The sequence below is a fragment of the Macaca nemestrina genome, chromosome 6 (genome assembly GCF_043159975.1).
Source record: "Macaca nemestrina isolate mMacNem1 chromosome 6, mMacNem.hap1, whole genome shotgun sequence".
NCBI classification, from domain to species: domain Eukaryota; kingdom Metazoa; phylum Chordata; class Mammalia; order Primates; family Cercopithecidae; genus Macaca; species Macaca nemestrina.
Genome location: NC_092130.1, coordinates 78,133,975 through 78,150,527, shown reverse-complemented (window position 1 = coordinate 78,150,527; position 16,553 = coordinate 78,133,975). Strand labels below are relative to the sequence as shown.

Sequence of the window (16,553 nt, the reverse complement as noted above, 5' to 3'; positions counted from 1 at the left end):
TTGAAAAGACTGTCCCATTGTGTGTTCTTGGCACATGTATTAAAGATCAGTTGTCTATAAACGCACAACTTATTTCTTTGTTCTCTATTCTGTTTCAATGGCCTATGTCTGTTTTATGCCAGGACCATGCTGTTTTGATTACTATAGCTTTGTAGTATATGTTGAAATTATATAGGGTTATACTTCCAGCTTTGTTGATTTTGCCAAAGATTGTATTGGCCATTGAAAGTCTTTTGTGATTTCATGCAAAGGTAAATAGAGCTGATAGACATCTGTGTCTTTTTCCTGATCATAAAGAGAAAGCTTTCAGCTTTTCACAACCACAATATTAGTTCTGAACAACTAATATATTTGCTTTATTGTGTTGATACATTCCTCTATATCTAATTTTTTAAGGATTTTTATTACGAAATGATGCTAAGTTTTGTCAAATACTTTTCCTTCAGCTATTGAAATTATCATATTATTTTTATCTGTTATTTTATTATGGCATATCACATTAACTGATTTGTGTATGTTGAGCCATTCTTGCACCTTAGGGATAAATCCCTCATGATCATAATATATGATCCTTCTAAATGTACTGTTGAATTCAGTTTGATAGTATTTTCTTGAGTATTTCAACATCTGTGTTCATCAGGGATATTGGCTCTTAATTTTATTTTCTTTGGAATGTTTTCATCTAACTTTGGTATCAGGGTAATTCTGGTCTCATAAAATGAGTTTAGGAGTGCTCCTTTCTCTTCAGTTTTGTTTTTTTTTTTTTTAAGTTTGAGAAAGGTTAGTATTATTTCTTCTTTAAATGTTTAGCAGAATTCACCAGTGAAGTCGTCAACTCCTGGGCTTTTCTTGATTTTGATTGCTAATTCAACTCCTAGTTCATTATTGGTCTGGTCAGATTTTCTACTTATTCATGATTATGTCTTTGTGAAGTTTTATGTTTATAGGAATTCGTTCATATTATCTAGGCCATCCAATTTGATGTATAATTTTTCATAACAGTCTCATGATCCTTTTTATTTCTGTTGCATAACTTGCAATGTTCATTTATAATTTTATTTATTTGAGTCTTTTCTCTGTTTTTCTTAGTCTAGCTAAGGGCTTGCCAGTTTAATTTATTTTAGCAAAAATCCAACTCTTAATTTTGTTTTTTTTTTTCTATTATTTTTCTAATCTCTATTTCATTGACATTTGCTCTGATTTTTATTACTTCTTTTCTTCTGCTGACTTTGGTGTTAATTTGTTCTTTTATTTCCCTTGCTCCTTGAGGTGTAACATTACATTCAGTCAGTCAGTAATGTTTGATTAGAGATTTTAACATATTTACATTTAAAGTAATTATTGATAGTTAAGGACTCACAATTGCCATTTTTAAATTGCTCTCTGACTGTTTTCTGATTTGTTTTCCTACATTCCATTCTTTTTTCCTTGCTGTCTTCCTTTGTGGTTTGAATATTTTTGTTGTAGTGGTGGTATGCTTTTAAAAATCTTTTTAACTTTTTAATATTTTGATCAGGTACTCCTTATTTGTTACAATTTCTGGGTACCATAGGGTGTACATGAAATATTTTATAGGTATAACTATTTGTTTTATGCAGGTAACCACTTAACTTCCATTGCATATGGAAACTCTAGATTTTAACTTCTCTTCATCCCACATTTACTTAACATATTACTGTAGCTATAGTTTATTTTTTCATACTTTTGTTGTTTGAGTTGTATAATACAGTTAAAAATGACTTAATCAGCACCATTACAGTAATATTCTAAATTTGACTATGTATTTGACCATGTATTTACTTTTACAACTGAGTTTTATACTTTCATGTGGTTACTTAGCAACCTTTCAATTCAACATTAAGACCTCCCTTTAGCATTTCTCTCTTTTTTTAAGCAAAAAAAGCAGAGATTTATTGAAAATGAAATTACACTCCACAGTGTGGGAGCAGGCCCAAGCATCATGGCTTAAGATCCTCCCTTTAGCATTTCTTGTAAATCAGGTATAGCTGTGGTGAATTCCCTCAGCTTTTACTGTTCTGGAAAAGTCTTTTTTCTTTATTTCTGATGGATGGACTTCTCAGGTGTAGTATTCCTGGCTGGCAGTTTCTTTCTTTCAGCACGTTAAATATATCATTCTACTGTCTCTTGGCCTGCAAAATTTCTGCTCCTAGTATTATAGAGGTTCCCCTATATGTGATGAATGGCTTTTCTCTTACTGCTTTTAAAATTCTCTCTTGTCTTTGACTTTCGTGAATTTGATTATAATGTCTCAGTGAAGACTTCCTTACATCTTAACTATTTGGTGTTCCTTGTGCTTCATGGATCTGGATATTCATTTCTCTCTCCAGATTTGGGAAACTTTCTATCTTTATTTCTTTAAATAACCTTTCCACCCCTTTATCTTTCTCTGTTCCTTCTGGGATTCTCATAATGCATAGATTGGTTTGCTTCACGGTGTTCCAAAATTCTAATAGGCTTTCTCCACTGTTTTATATTCTTCTTTATTTTTACTCCTCTGACTGGATAATTTTGAATGCCCTGCCTTCAAGCTCATTGGTTCTTCTGCTTGATATACTCTGCAGTTGAAGTTCTTTACAAAATTCTTCAGTTCAACTATTGTGTTATTTAGCTATTTCTTTTTTGTGACTTGTATCTCTATTGTATTCTCATTTTGTGTATTATTTTTCTTATTTTTCTGATTTTGTTTAGCTGTCTGTGTACTCATGTAGCTTACTGAGCTTCAAGACAACTAATTTGAATCACGTGTCAGGCAGTTCATAAGTCTCCATTTTTCTCCTGTTTTTCTTTTCTTTCTTTCTTTTTCTTTTTTCCTTTTTTTTTTTTTTTTTTTTTTTTCTTGAGATGGTATCTGACTATGTTGCCTAGGCTGGCCCTGAATTCCTGGGCTCAAAGGATCCTCCTTCCTCAGCCTGCCAAGCATCTCAAGTAGCTAGAATTACAAATACATACCATACCTGGTGAGTCTCTATTTCTTTAGAATCAGTTACTGGTGTTTTATTTCATTCCTTTGGTGGTATCATGTTTTCTTGATTATTTGTAATCCTTGTGCCCATGCATTCATTTGGATCTGCACTTTTGAAGAAGTAGACATTTATTCCAGTCCTTACATACTTGACTGGCCCAGTGCCTGGGTCAGCAGATGGGCTGGCCTGATTCATTGGTCTATAGGAGCTGGCCTAAAGCCTGGATCCACTGTGATAGGCCTGGATCCTGTGTTCACCTTGGCTAGCCTGGTGCCAAGGTCCACTGAGATGGACTTTTTGACTGAGCCCATGAGAGCAGGCCAGGACCCTGAGTTTGTGGTGGCCAACCTCAACATCTGCAGAGATGGTACTAAAGCATGGGTCTGCAGGGGCCCAGACAGCATCAGGGTCTAGTGGAGTGAGCCTGGACCCTACGTCCATTGGAACCTAGGGCTATGGGGACCACTCTGGAGCCTGGGATCACAGGGGACAGGTCTGGAACCTGTAACTGCAAGGGCTGGTCTGGAAGTTGGGTCTGTGAGTATCAGCCTGGTGCCTCAGGCTGCAAGTACCCAGCCCAGTGCCTAGGGCTGCAGATGCTGGCCTGAAACTAAGGCTTTTGGGTTCCAGTCTTGTGCAACACAGGACTGGGGACATAGTCTGTGGATGCCAGCCTGAAGTGCAGGGCTGTGGGACTCAGCCTGTAGTGGCAGCAGGCCTAGAGATTCCTCCACAGGTGTCTGCCTAGAGCCTGGTGTTAAGAAGGTCAGCCTAGAGCTGTATTTACTGAGACAGGCTTTGAGTCAAAGGCAAAATCAGGTTCTTGCTTAGAGTTCATTCCTTCACATGGAGGGTATCTCTCTGCACTGTTCTGCCAGACTTGGGAGAAGAGTGATGCAGGTCGTGTGAAATTATACTGCTCTACCCTCTTCAATGTGTCTTTTCTTATTTCTCCGCTACATCCAGGTGCTGTATTCTCTCAACGTGATTTCTCTAGCTCTTCTGAAGGTATTTTCACACATGGATGGTCAAATAAATGTTTCTGTGAGGGAAGAAGTGCTGAAAACTCCTATTCCTCTGTCTTGCTGATGTCTTCCAATCCCTGGAATTCCAATCCAGGGCCTCAGAATGTATATTTTTAATAAGAGCGCCAAGTGATTCCGAGTCATATAGCCAATGAAATACATTTAAAAACATACTGGCTTATATTAAATTGTCACACATGCATAATATTGCAGTTTTCTATCTTTGCCTCTTCTGTTTGACTATGACTGTTTATGTTTTTCATTATTCGTATCAACTTTCAACAGCTCCCTACTGGAATCTCTTCTAGCTCACCAACTTTGTCAAGTACATACTGTGTTGAAAACAGGTAACCATGTTACAATTATATCTAAAATAAAAATTTAAAGTCTCAGCAAAGTTTTAAGACTTCCTTAAGAATATTTCCTATTTTTATTGAATTGCCACTAGCAAGTTAATTTTGACTTCTCAAGTGTCATTTTTACTTTCTGATTTTTTTTTATTTTTTTTATTTTACTCAGTTTTCAATGTAGGTCAAGCTTGCTGAATACTTGACTTCGGAATTAGAAGGCATTGCTCTATACTTTTATCAAACAGATATTTGTTGCTTTTAAATATTAGACTCTATCATTATGTGTTTTTTTTTTTATTTATTGAATCTTCTCAGTGAAACCACAAAACATATACACTTTAAAGTATATATCACACAAAACATAATATACAATAAAATCATTTAATGTTTACTCCAATTAAGACTTCAGAAAATAGGCAGTACAATATCCTCATTTAACAGATGAATAAATTATGATTCAGGAAGATTTGATAAGTTTTCCAAAGTAATAAAAACATGTCTAGACTTTCCCAACACTTTGGTTACATCTCATACCACCACGGCATCTCGAGTCCCTATATCTCTTATTTATTCAACAAATACTGAAAGGTTACTGTGTTCTAGGCACTGTTATATCATTGAACAAAAGAGAAAATATGAAGTATAGATTTAACTGAAATAAGAGTAGCTTGATGTTCTCTAATGGTGCAAAAATTTTCTTCAGATTTATCCAATCTTTTACTACGGAGGTAGAAAGGGTTACAAGGTCAAGAAATTTTTTTTGTTTATGTACATGGGCAAAATTATTTCCCAAACTAAAATTCTGCTAATTGTCATTCTTTATTTGGAAACTATTATGTATTTGACTCACTGACTCAAATACATAAATTCTATGGTATTTCAGTTTCTAAAATATTTACTATATAACTAGGTAAACCTTTTTTTATGCTTGGTTTTTTCTTTTGTTTTTGAGAGAGTCTCACTCTGTCATGCAGGCTGGCACAATGATGACTCACTGTAGCTTCAACCCCTCCTGCTCACTGTAGCCTCAACCCCTCCCACCTCAGTCTTCTGAATAGCTGGGGCAAGTATGTGACACCATACTCGGCTATTTTTTTATTTTTTAAAATTTCATTTGTAGAGATGTGGTCTCTATTGTGCAGGCTAAGCCTCCTTTACTCATAAAAGTACTTATTTAATTCATGGTTTATAATTATAATTCTACATTAGTATTAACAACCATAAGTTTTAAAAATAATTTTATTTCTCTATATTTCTTTAATAAGTATCACTTACATATTCCTACCAATAGGTAAGCCATTCTTGTCTTGTTATATATCCAACAACGTCCTGTGTGTCCACATTCATTAACATCCCGGAAAATACAAGAATTTTCTCCTGACATTTTAAAGATTGACGGTCCAGGAATAGTCCCTATGAAAAATGCAATGATTGTAAATTCTTTGTGAAAACACTGTAGGTCAGGATCCAAATTATTTTCTCTTAAATATGTAATGTACACACACATAATATATATGAATGATGAATCATCATTGAAAACATATCACTTAAAATTATCTAATAATTTATTTATAGATAAGATTGTTAAGCACTGGAAACAATGTGAGTTTTCAAAAACAATCAATATCCCTATAGGTATGATACAATTAGTAGTTTTGCATCTGTTTAGAATGTTGTACATGTTGCTATTTAAATGACATCTCAATATTTTTAATGACTTTTATGTGAAAAACTTAGGAGAAAGTACTTAAAACAGAGATACCAAATACTGATTTTGTGAAGTTAGTATGTCTTCAAATATCTCTAATTGTGAAATTTTCAACGACTGAAAAATGACTTTGCAAATGTATATCTGTTATTTACCAAGACATTGAGAAAAATAACTGAAAATGCAAATACACTGGCCTGTTTATAGTAGCCCCAGATTCAGATGACCTCAGATCCAGAGGACCAGCTGTGCTGCCTGAGGGAAACCTCTACATAGTCTCAGACAAAATCTTCACAGCAACAATGTTACTTTCAGCCAAAAGTGAGTGAACAGTCTCACACACACACACACACACACACACACACACACACACACACGGAGTTGCCCCCAAACACACCAGACCTAGATTCTCAGAACTAAAAACTCTGATGGTGGATCATCTTTCTTAAGCAAATATCAGGACCTTCTTGCCTAAATGACTCTCGATTCTTGCTAATGTGCATTATCTAGATTCACTCTTCTTGGTGAGTGATAGTACTCTTTTTTCAATTGTTCAAGGTTAAAAAAAATTGACTACTATTCATTTTTTCCATTTTTTACCATCTTCTTTCAAGCCATCATATGTCTTTGTAACATTAACTCCAAACATGCTTTGGATATGTTGTTTTCTCTATTTGTACTACAAACCCTAGAATCTACTTTAATGTAACTGTTAGCCTTCAACAAAAGCCCCCCGTTTCTTTTCCTCCACATTTATCTCCTGTATTTTTTCTTCTATCAACAGAGTTACCTTTTACTTTTTATTTTTAAAAATTATTATTTTTTTTTTCAGAGACAGAGCCTTGTTATATTGCTGAGGCTGGTCTCCAGCTCCTGGCCTCAAGCCATCCTCCCTCCTCAGCCTCCCAAAGTGCTGGGATTACAAATGTGAGCACTATGCCTAGCCAAGGTTATCTTTTAAATGTAAATCAAATAGTATATATCATCTGCTTAAAATTACCTGGCAGAAAAACCCTAAAATATCTGTAGACAGTTTATGTCTATAATATTTAATATCATCTTATTCTCCCTCTCCCATTCAAAAACACATCAACTTCACTGGCTCCCTTTCCGATGCAGTAAACTTCCTGCGTGCGGACTGTTTCCTACGCTACCTCTTCCATTACAAATCTCTTATCTAGTTAATCATTGTCCAAAACAAAAACATTATCTAATTTTTCCCAGCTAAAAAAGCTAATATTAATCACTCATGTAGATCTAGCTATAGAATGATGTCTCTGATCCCTAATAGAGTCACACTTAGATTTTTCTACATTTTTTGATTGTATGCCATTCAGTCTTTAATCCATGAACTTAGTAAATCAGGGGCTCTAAAATGGTCATAACGTGCATGTGAAATCTAGTTTTTGCTATTTAAGAAAATCAAAGAAAATAGTACATTACCCTCCAACATTTATTTGTTCTTAGAAACAAATAAATCTTTGAAAACATTAGATTCAGTGTCTTTGGGGATGAAAACATTTAAAAATGTTAGTCTAGGTTAGTGACTTCTGAAGCACATAAGCAATGTAAAGTATTACAAATGTTTTGTATGAGCCTACCAAGCCACTCATATGAGATAATTACTATATTTCAAATCAAATTTGTTGTCTCTTCTGATCAAATATAATATGCATATTTTATTTGATAATTTGATAATTAGAATGAGCTTTGCATTAGGTATTACCTCTTTACATTGTCTCCGAAATTTTGCAAAGCAGTTCCCCCTTTCACTCGCTTTGTGTCATTTACTATTATTTATTTGTAATACTAAATACACATGTAGACATATACACATATTAAAAAAAAAAACCATTTTGATGTAATAAGAGGTTGCCAAAAATCCATACCAAATATTCTCAAAACCACATAGCATATACCCAAGGCCAGAGAACGCAGTTGGACAGGTACAATCCTGAAAGTAAATAGCAATGATATAATCAGTACATCATTGTTGTTAGGACTAATAATGTATGCTAGATTCAAGACTAATCTTTTTTTTTTTTTTTTTTTTTTTTTTTTTCTGGTGCATCAGTTGTACTAAGAATCTTTAGCCAATTGACAGGCCTATTAAAGGGCTACAACTCCCCATTTCTCCATATCCTGCCCCCGGCCAGCCAATTCCAAAGGTCCTCGATCTTCCCAAAGAAGGTTTTTATGGCCCAAATCCTCTTCCCCAGCTCCCATTCCTTTGCTGGAAAGACTTAGTACTAGATTTTATACTCACTGGTTTTCATTCTGTCATGTACACCCATTATTCTAGAGTTCTTTTGCCCCTGTGAGATTCACTCTCCACATTTTTCTACCTTGCTCTCTGCCCCGGGAGTCTGAGGTAAATGGACTATATCAGTGGGCTCTTTTGTCTTCTGGTTACTGATTGGGACACTTCTGAATGAGTGAGGAAAGTGAGGTCAAGATCTGTACTCAAAGACTCCTTCCCAGCCGTTACCCAGGCTGACGGTGTTCCATGGGTGAAGGAGTCCTCTCTACAGGACTCCTTTTTCCTTCCCAGCCCTTGTTTCTCTTCTGGCCTGAAGTGGAAGGATACCAGAGATAATGCACTATTACTTGGGATCCTTACACCTTACCTACATTTTAAGTAGTCACTTCATTCACCCTTACTCAAATTGTTCTAATTTGAGGGTGCCTTTCGTGTTTGACCTGTGACTACTACATTCACTATTTAAAAGCTAAAATAAATGAAAAATAACTTTTCCAAATATAAAGAAGGAAGATCTCAGTATTTCCTACTGATCAAACCAAACGTTTGTTTAAAAAAGAAACAAATGTATAACTGTACATATTAGGAGTTTGGAAAATAAATAAAAATACAATTAAAAATAATCCTTGAACATTTAAAAAAGTTAAAAAAATAGGAACTATATTATTAATGGACATTTTAAATAAAAACACTGTTTATTTGCCTTCGAACTTGAACAATAAACTATATTACGACCAATATTTCATCCAACATGATTCTATTTATAAAAATATAGCATATATACAGTATTTTGTAATATTTTGCAAAAAGTGAGGTAATTCTACCCATATCAACCTGGTAAAAATATATATTTCTTCCTCATATATTTACTACTAGAAAAATAAAAGCAAACTAACCAATTCTCAAATGATAACCAAATTTTTAAATACAAATTAATTTACACTTTCATTATGAGCAGATTCACTAAAGAGAGTTTAAAAAAAAGTCACGTTTTCGAATCACACTTTAGTGTAGTTTTTGATATAAAGTGGAAATGTTGCCTAACTATAATTCAGTGTTCTCCTTTATTTAGCATAAGTAATTTTCTTTTATGTCATATAATATTGGAGCTATCTGAAGTACATATATAGCTGACCATTATTCATAAGTATAATCATTAAGCAGTATTTATGTATCTTCAGTTTGATTGCAAGCGCCTTTTTAACTAACATACAAAACAAGATGAAAAGATTAATAATTTCCAGGATTTTCCAAAATTAGTTCAGTGAATAGCACAAAAATAACTAAGAGATATGTACATAAAACTAAGGTTTTAATGAAAAACTATTGTGCTTTAACAAAAAAGTAAGTATTAAGATTTTTAAATCTAATCTATAATAGAATAGTTAAGGATTTAATGAAATAAACAAACAAAAAAAAAAATTGTCAATACTCTCCCAACATGTAAAAAGAAGCTTTCACTGTCTTTTATATGGCCTCTAAATTTATATTTTTAGTCCATATCTTTCTTATAAGACATCGGTTCTAAATGTAAGTTGCTGTCTTGCACAAAATTTGTTCTTCCCCTAGAACTTCCCGTTTCAAAAAAAAAAAAAAAAAAAGGAACCTGTGTTTACGCACTTCTCAAGCCCAGATTTTGGAAAAAGGCATTTTCAAAAAGATCATTTTTTTCTCATTCACCACACCTCATCAGTAGATCCAATATTGCCATTAAAATTTTTTTTATATCTCTTTTTTTAATCTCTAATACCACTGCCCAATTTCAAGCCTATAGCTTCATGAAATAAATGAAACAATTTTTCTCCCAATAACCACCCTTATCCCTTCTGTGCATTCTCCATACAAGAACGAAAATGATTTTTTTTTTTTTTTTTTGAGACGGAGTCTCGCTCTGTAGCCCAGGCTGGAGTGCAGTGGCCGGATCTCAGCTCACTGCAAGCTCCGCCTCCCGGGTTCACGCCATTCTCCTGCCTCAGCCTCCCGAGTAGCTGGGACTACAGGCGCCCGCCACCTCGCCCGGCTAGTTTTTTGTATTTTTTAGTAGAGACGGGGTTTCACGGTATTAGCCAGGATGGTCTCGATCCCCTGACCTCGTGATCTGCCCGTCTCGGCCTCCCAAAGTGCTAGGATTACAGGCTTGAGCCACCACGCCCGGCGGAAAATGATTTTTTAAAATGAAATTCTGATTATTCTAATGCCTCACATTAGGATCCTTCAGTGGCTTCCCATTGTTCTAAGAATTAAATCTAGAATTGCAAAGAAAATTTAAAATGGTCAGCCTGATCTAATCAGTATTATTTCAAGCCACCTCTCAACTTTTGCCCCCATCACCCTCCTTGCTATGATACGAAACACTTACAAAGCTACTTCTCCCTCCAGACTTTTTGCATCTGTTGTTCCCACTGTGTGAAATACTGATCTTCCATCCTTCAGGGTTTGATTCCAATGCAATTTCTTCAGGAACACCCTCCCTGAATCCCCAGAATAAGTTAGACTATCATGTAATTTTCTCATTGTGTTTTTCCACATTTTGTTTGGAGTATATTTTAATATTACGATTAAATATTTATTAGTAAAACTACATTTTTTTTTTTTCTGTCTACCTTGTTACATCTAACATCCATCAGAGGAGCAGAGACCTGATCATTTGTGTTCCTCTTTTATTCCACTTTTTTCCTTAGTGCTCCTCCACTCTCTTGTTTGAATCCACAGTGACTACCACAATTAAGGAGACATAAATATGTTAAAATAATGAAGACAGAAGGGAAAACGTTGAAGAACCAGTTTTCTTAATGAGCCACTTGATAGAAAGATTCAGATAAATCATGATTCTTTTCTGTTTATACTGAAGCCCTTCTCTTCTTCAGATTTCAGCAAATTTCTCAAGAAGAAAAATTATTTTGTCATTCTTAGCCCCATGTGATCACTGACAATTCTGCCAGTTTGCTTGTCTTCCACTTGTGACCCCCAACCTGGGCCTAGTGCAGATTGCAAGCATCTGGCGTGCACCAAGAATTTGTCAAGTACCTCAGGGGCAGTTTTAGATGCCCAGTTCACCTCTGCAAGCTTCTGTTCTCTCTGGAATTTTGATCCTTTTAGTCCTTTGCCTCTTTGACTTTTATTATTTAACCCGCCTTTCTAGTTGTCCTCTATATGAGTATTGACCTGTTGCAAATCATTGAATGCTATCCCATTTCCGTGGCTTTAATTATCACTTATTTGACAATAATTTAATAATTAATGTGGTTAGCTTTGACTTTTATTGAACTTTTAAAGATTAAACTTTGTTGAATTTGTAATATCGTTACATGCTTTGGAAAGCAAAACAATGTAAAGAAGGCACACTGGAGGAATTTCCTTGCTTATATTACTATCCTCTGTTTATCTGCAAATAGGTAAATTTATTTCTGTAAGGTTATCTATATCATATTACATACAATACCATATATGTAGTATACAATGTAATGCCATATAGATAATAGATAACAAAAACCTGAGAAAACACTAAATTTGAAGGAACAGACTAGTTGAATAAATGATTGCACTTCTGAGCAACACAATATTATGCAACTATAAAAAATAAATAGAGAGAATCTCTATGTTTACGTGAAAAGAGATATTAAGAATATATTATTACATTAAAAATCAAAATAGAGAATGGTGAACATAGTTTGCTACCTCCTGTGACGAAAGGATAAAATATAGAGATATACATTTATAGTTATTTGTATATGCATAAAGAAACACTGAAAGTATAAGAAAGACAGTAATTTAAATTGTCATCTTTAGGAGATGGGTTGAAATGGAAATAATTTGGGGAAAAAAATATATCAAGTTACACCAGAACCATTTTTCAACAGTCCATCTTTGCTGCACTTGTTTAAGATTTCACTTTCATTACATATTAAATTCCCACATGAGTTGGGGTTTATTTCTATACTTACTATTTGCTTATAAGTCACTACTTTTTTTTTTTTAATTATTGGGACTTTTATGGTGCCTTTTATCTTATGGGGTTAGGCATCAATTATTGTGCTTCTCTGTTTTAGATTCCCAAGCTTACTCTTGCTTATTTTATTTCCATAAGAACTTTAGAATCAGATTATGTAGTTCCACAATTCTACTGGTATTTTCATTATCATGTTAAAATTATAAATTAACTTAAGGAGAATTGATATACTTGTGGTTTTGGCTTTCCTATTCAATCACACAAGACACATCTTTGCTCTTCGTTCAAGTCAGACTGCTTTTGTGTGATATTTGGGTGTGTATGGGGGTGGGGTGGTGGGGGGGGTTTGTTATTTCCTTTTATTTTGAAAGTGTTATAGCCTCACAGGAAATTGTAAAAAATAGTACAAAGCATGCTGTGTATCTTCTCCCAACTTCTTCCAGTAGTGACATCTTATATAAATGTAACACAATATATACCTTCTGGCTGGTGGGTACTCTGCAGGGTCCTGAGGCAGTACAGGGCATCCCATGTCCACGGGGCTGAGTGTGCTAGCTCAGGTCTCTCTTTCTCCTCTTCCAGAGCCATGAATGCTTCACCCTCATGACCTCATCTAATCCTAATTGCCTCCCAAAAGTTCCACCTCTCAAATACAACAGTCCCATTGTCTACTCTCTTAATACTGTTACAATGTGGATTAAGTTGCAACACAAGTTTCAGAGAGGATCTAGTTATTTTCTTCTGTTCTGTGGCCATGATTATTTCACTTTTAAAGTTTAAACTCATATGTAGTTACATTTATATTTTTATCTGATTCACAGTAACTTTTTTTTCCCCATGAGTTTTCATTGTCTATAGTAATGTTTGATAATTTTCATTTCATTTGTAGCAGTTATTTGTAATTTTGTACATAGGCAGAATCTTTTCCTGTTCTACTTACTCGTTTTTGAATGAGATACATTTTCTTAAACTTGAGGAAGTTTCCAGGGGTGGAACATGGGCCAAGCTTTGAATCTATAGGTTATCTCTTCTATTGATACAGTAGACTTAAATATGACTCCTATGTGTAGTAACACTTCTCTGCCTCTCCAGATCTGTCCTAGTTCAAAAGAGCTTTTACTGTTAGCCCAGGGTTTCTAAAATCTCTTCACAGTTCTTGCTTTCAGAGGTTATATGCATTCATTTGCAGAAGGGGTATTTCTTGGCTATTTTTGAGGTCTGCCATGTCTGGACCTCCTGGGAAATTTTCAAGCCTCCTTCTCATTCTTTCCTGAGAGATTCTTCCTCAACTTATCTACATAAGTCCTGTTCCCAGAAGGTCCATATCAAGACCAAACCCTCTCCTTCTGAGCAGAAATATATGTTAGAGATACGTGTGATCTGTCAGTCCTTGGGTCCTCTCTATATTTTCTGTTCCTTATAACATCTTCTGAATCTACAAGCTGGTTTCCAGTCCTGCTTAAATTTTGGCAACACTTATATGCAATTTCAACTTTGTCATTTCTTTGGTCTATGTCATAATTGTACTGAAACTATAGTGTGTGTGTGTGTGTGTTTTATTCTGTTTATCTCTGTCTAGTTATGGAGAGAAGTGAGATTCAGAACTAAAATTCTAGAATATTACTATCATCTCTTTCATCTCACTGCTGGAAACATTGAATGTTTCAAAGAACACTAACACATAAATGTTCAATATTGTACTGATCATCTTCAGTCTGAGGTTTCTTTTCTTCTTGTATTTCCTATTTTAGTTAATGGAATTATCATTCATTCAGTTCCAAACTAGAAGTCTGGATATAATCCTAGATTTCTCCATATTTTGTACCAGGCATATCAAATTAATAAACCTTACCCTCTTATTTATTTATTTATTTTTTTTTGGAATCTCACTCTGGCACACAGTCTGGAGTGCAGTGGCATGGATCTTGGCTTATTGCAGCCTCAGTCCCGGGTTCAAGTGATTTTCCTGCCTTAGCCTTCTGAGTAACTGGGATTACAGGCCCTCGTCACAACACCTGGCTAATTTTTGTATTTTTAGTAGAGACGGGATTTCGCCGTGTTGGTCAGACTGGTCTCGAATTCCAGACTTCAAGTGATCCATCCTCAACGGTCTCCCAAAGTTCTGGGATTATAGACATGAGCCACCGCTCCTGGCCACCACTACTAAATTCCAAGTGCTTTCCTTTTTCTCCAGGTTTTCCCCTCAGCTCTATCTTTCACACTTTTCAAAGCATTCTATCTAAAATGCCATCTGATCACTTTCGCTCCTGAGGTTTGCAGTTTTCAGTGGTTCCCAGGTGTGTACATAGAATAACAACATTCACGTCAACATGGCAAAGAAGGTCATGTTAACATGAATTGGGCCCTTACCTAGCTCAAATCTCTTCGTCTCATTCATCATCATGCTATCCTGTCATAGCAAACTTTTTGGCAGGATATTTCACACATTTTTTGGCTTCACTTTCACTGCTCACTTTTCCTGCTAAGGTCTTGCCTCCAGCCTGCTTGTATTATGAGAAATCATTTCTTTATAATTCATTTTCTGGAACAGATCTTATAGTACTTCCAAATCAACTCAGATAGAAATTGCCATTTTCCTCTCTTTGTTTCCTGGTCAGCCTATGCAGGCTCTTCATGCCTTAAAGTTTTTTGTTAGCGTCTTGAAAAAATAAAATTGAAAATAACAAAAAATTATTCTGCACTATAATACAAATGAATATTAAATGGATTTCATATATTTAGGAAGAACACATAAATAATAAATGGTGGTTATGTTTAGAATAATAATAAAATAAAATAATAACACACTGAAATTCTAAAAGTTATGCTCCTTTGTTGATGACACTCATGTTTTCTTATAGTCAAATTAACCAATATGGATGAAAATAGTTAATAAATTCCTATAACCAATTATAATGAGTCAACATTATAATCAAATCTGTGTTGAAATTAATATTTTTCCTACATTTTATAATGTTTCTATGTGTGTTAAATTAGGTAAATACATTAAGTTAAAGTTAAACAATGTGATTTTTACATACTCTATGCAAATAAACTAGTTAAAAGAGAAATAATCATACACATGAATTGTGACAGTTTAACAACTTTGCCTCTGCATTTGCTACCATGAAACACAGAGGAAATTATTTGCTACAATATTCTAAAATCTTTCCAAAATTACATTTCTTATATATTAAATAATAATAATGAATAATATATACATACCGCATGATGGTCAAGACGATTGGTACACCAGAAAAACCAGAAAATACAAGCGTAGAAAAGATAAAAGCAACGAACAAAGGTAATTTATAGCACTTTGCATCACATTTCCCACGTCTGGCATCAATAAAATCACCTTCTTTATCTGCAGTTATTAATCCTTCTTTAATGCAAGAACAATTGTAGTATGTCTGTGAGTATTGAAGACAGGAAACAATCTTTCAGAAAAATAGTCATAAACAAAAGCTCTTATCATAAAATAAGAATTAAATCAATAACTGCAGGGAGACTCGTTAGTTTTATTTCAAAATGTTTTTATATTAAGCCTGCTATGTATTATTTAGAAATGACACATTAATGATAAATCTGAGGTATTTTACATGGCAAAGAATCTGTGTGTGTGTGTGTGTGGAAGGCTGTGTGTGTGTGTGTAATTATAATTACTTAGAAAAAGTTCAGTTAATTTAAGAAATTTTCCTCAAAATATTTATATTCAAATGCATAAGAAATTGTTGGATATATATATTGAGAGAAATTAAAAATAATGTAATGAAAAAATGGAATTTTAGCTGAGATTTAAAATATGGACAGTTACCCAATTGTGAAAGGCTTTGAAACCATACTAAAAAGACTTTATTTTGTATGTAATAATGACAGGGCTGCTATCCATTTGGGACAACAGACACAATGCCTAGAATCTGTAACATATTCAGGACCACATAAAATATTTTAATTTTAAAGCATTTTAAAATCAAAGAAAAAATGAGTATAATAATAAATTATATAAAATGAATATATAATGATGAATCCAGCTTGGATTGTATTTTTTTCATACCAATGTGATGTAGATAAAATAATTTATCATTATTAATTTTCCAGTGAAGAAAGGAGAGCACAAAGGCAGAAGTGTCTAGAGCCAATGAAATTCATACTGTAGCCCTGAATGGAAAGCCAATGAGAATTTGGAGTTGTGGTTGTAGGGTGGATAATTTAAGGCAGATGAATTGGTGACATTTTCTAAGGAGAATTAACCAGAATTTAAAGACACAGAGACC

General features: G+C 34.3%; 1 protein-coding gene across 2 annotated transcripts in view; it reads right to left on the bottom strand.

Annotated features, from left to right (window-relative positions):
- The window catches only part of LOC105471064 (solute carrier organic anion transporter family member 6A1), a 139,716-nt gene that overhangs the window by 9,890 nt on the left and 113,273 nt on the right, over positions 1-16,553 (bottom strand). For both annotated transcript variants that reach the window (XM_011723402.3, XM_011723401.3), the window contains exons 10-12: positions 15,502-15,689; positions 7,957-8,021; positions 5,635-5,772 (exon numbers count right to left, since the gene is read on the bottom strand). In XM_011723402.3, the coding sequence (XP_011721704.2) occupies positions 5,635-5,772; positions 7,957-8,021; positions 15,502-15,689 (391 nt within the window). The remainder of the gene's footprint in view (positions 1-5,634; positions 5,773-7,956; positions 8,022-15,501; positions 15,690-16,553) is intronic.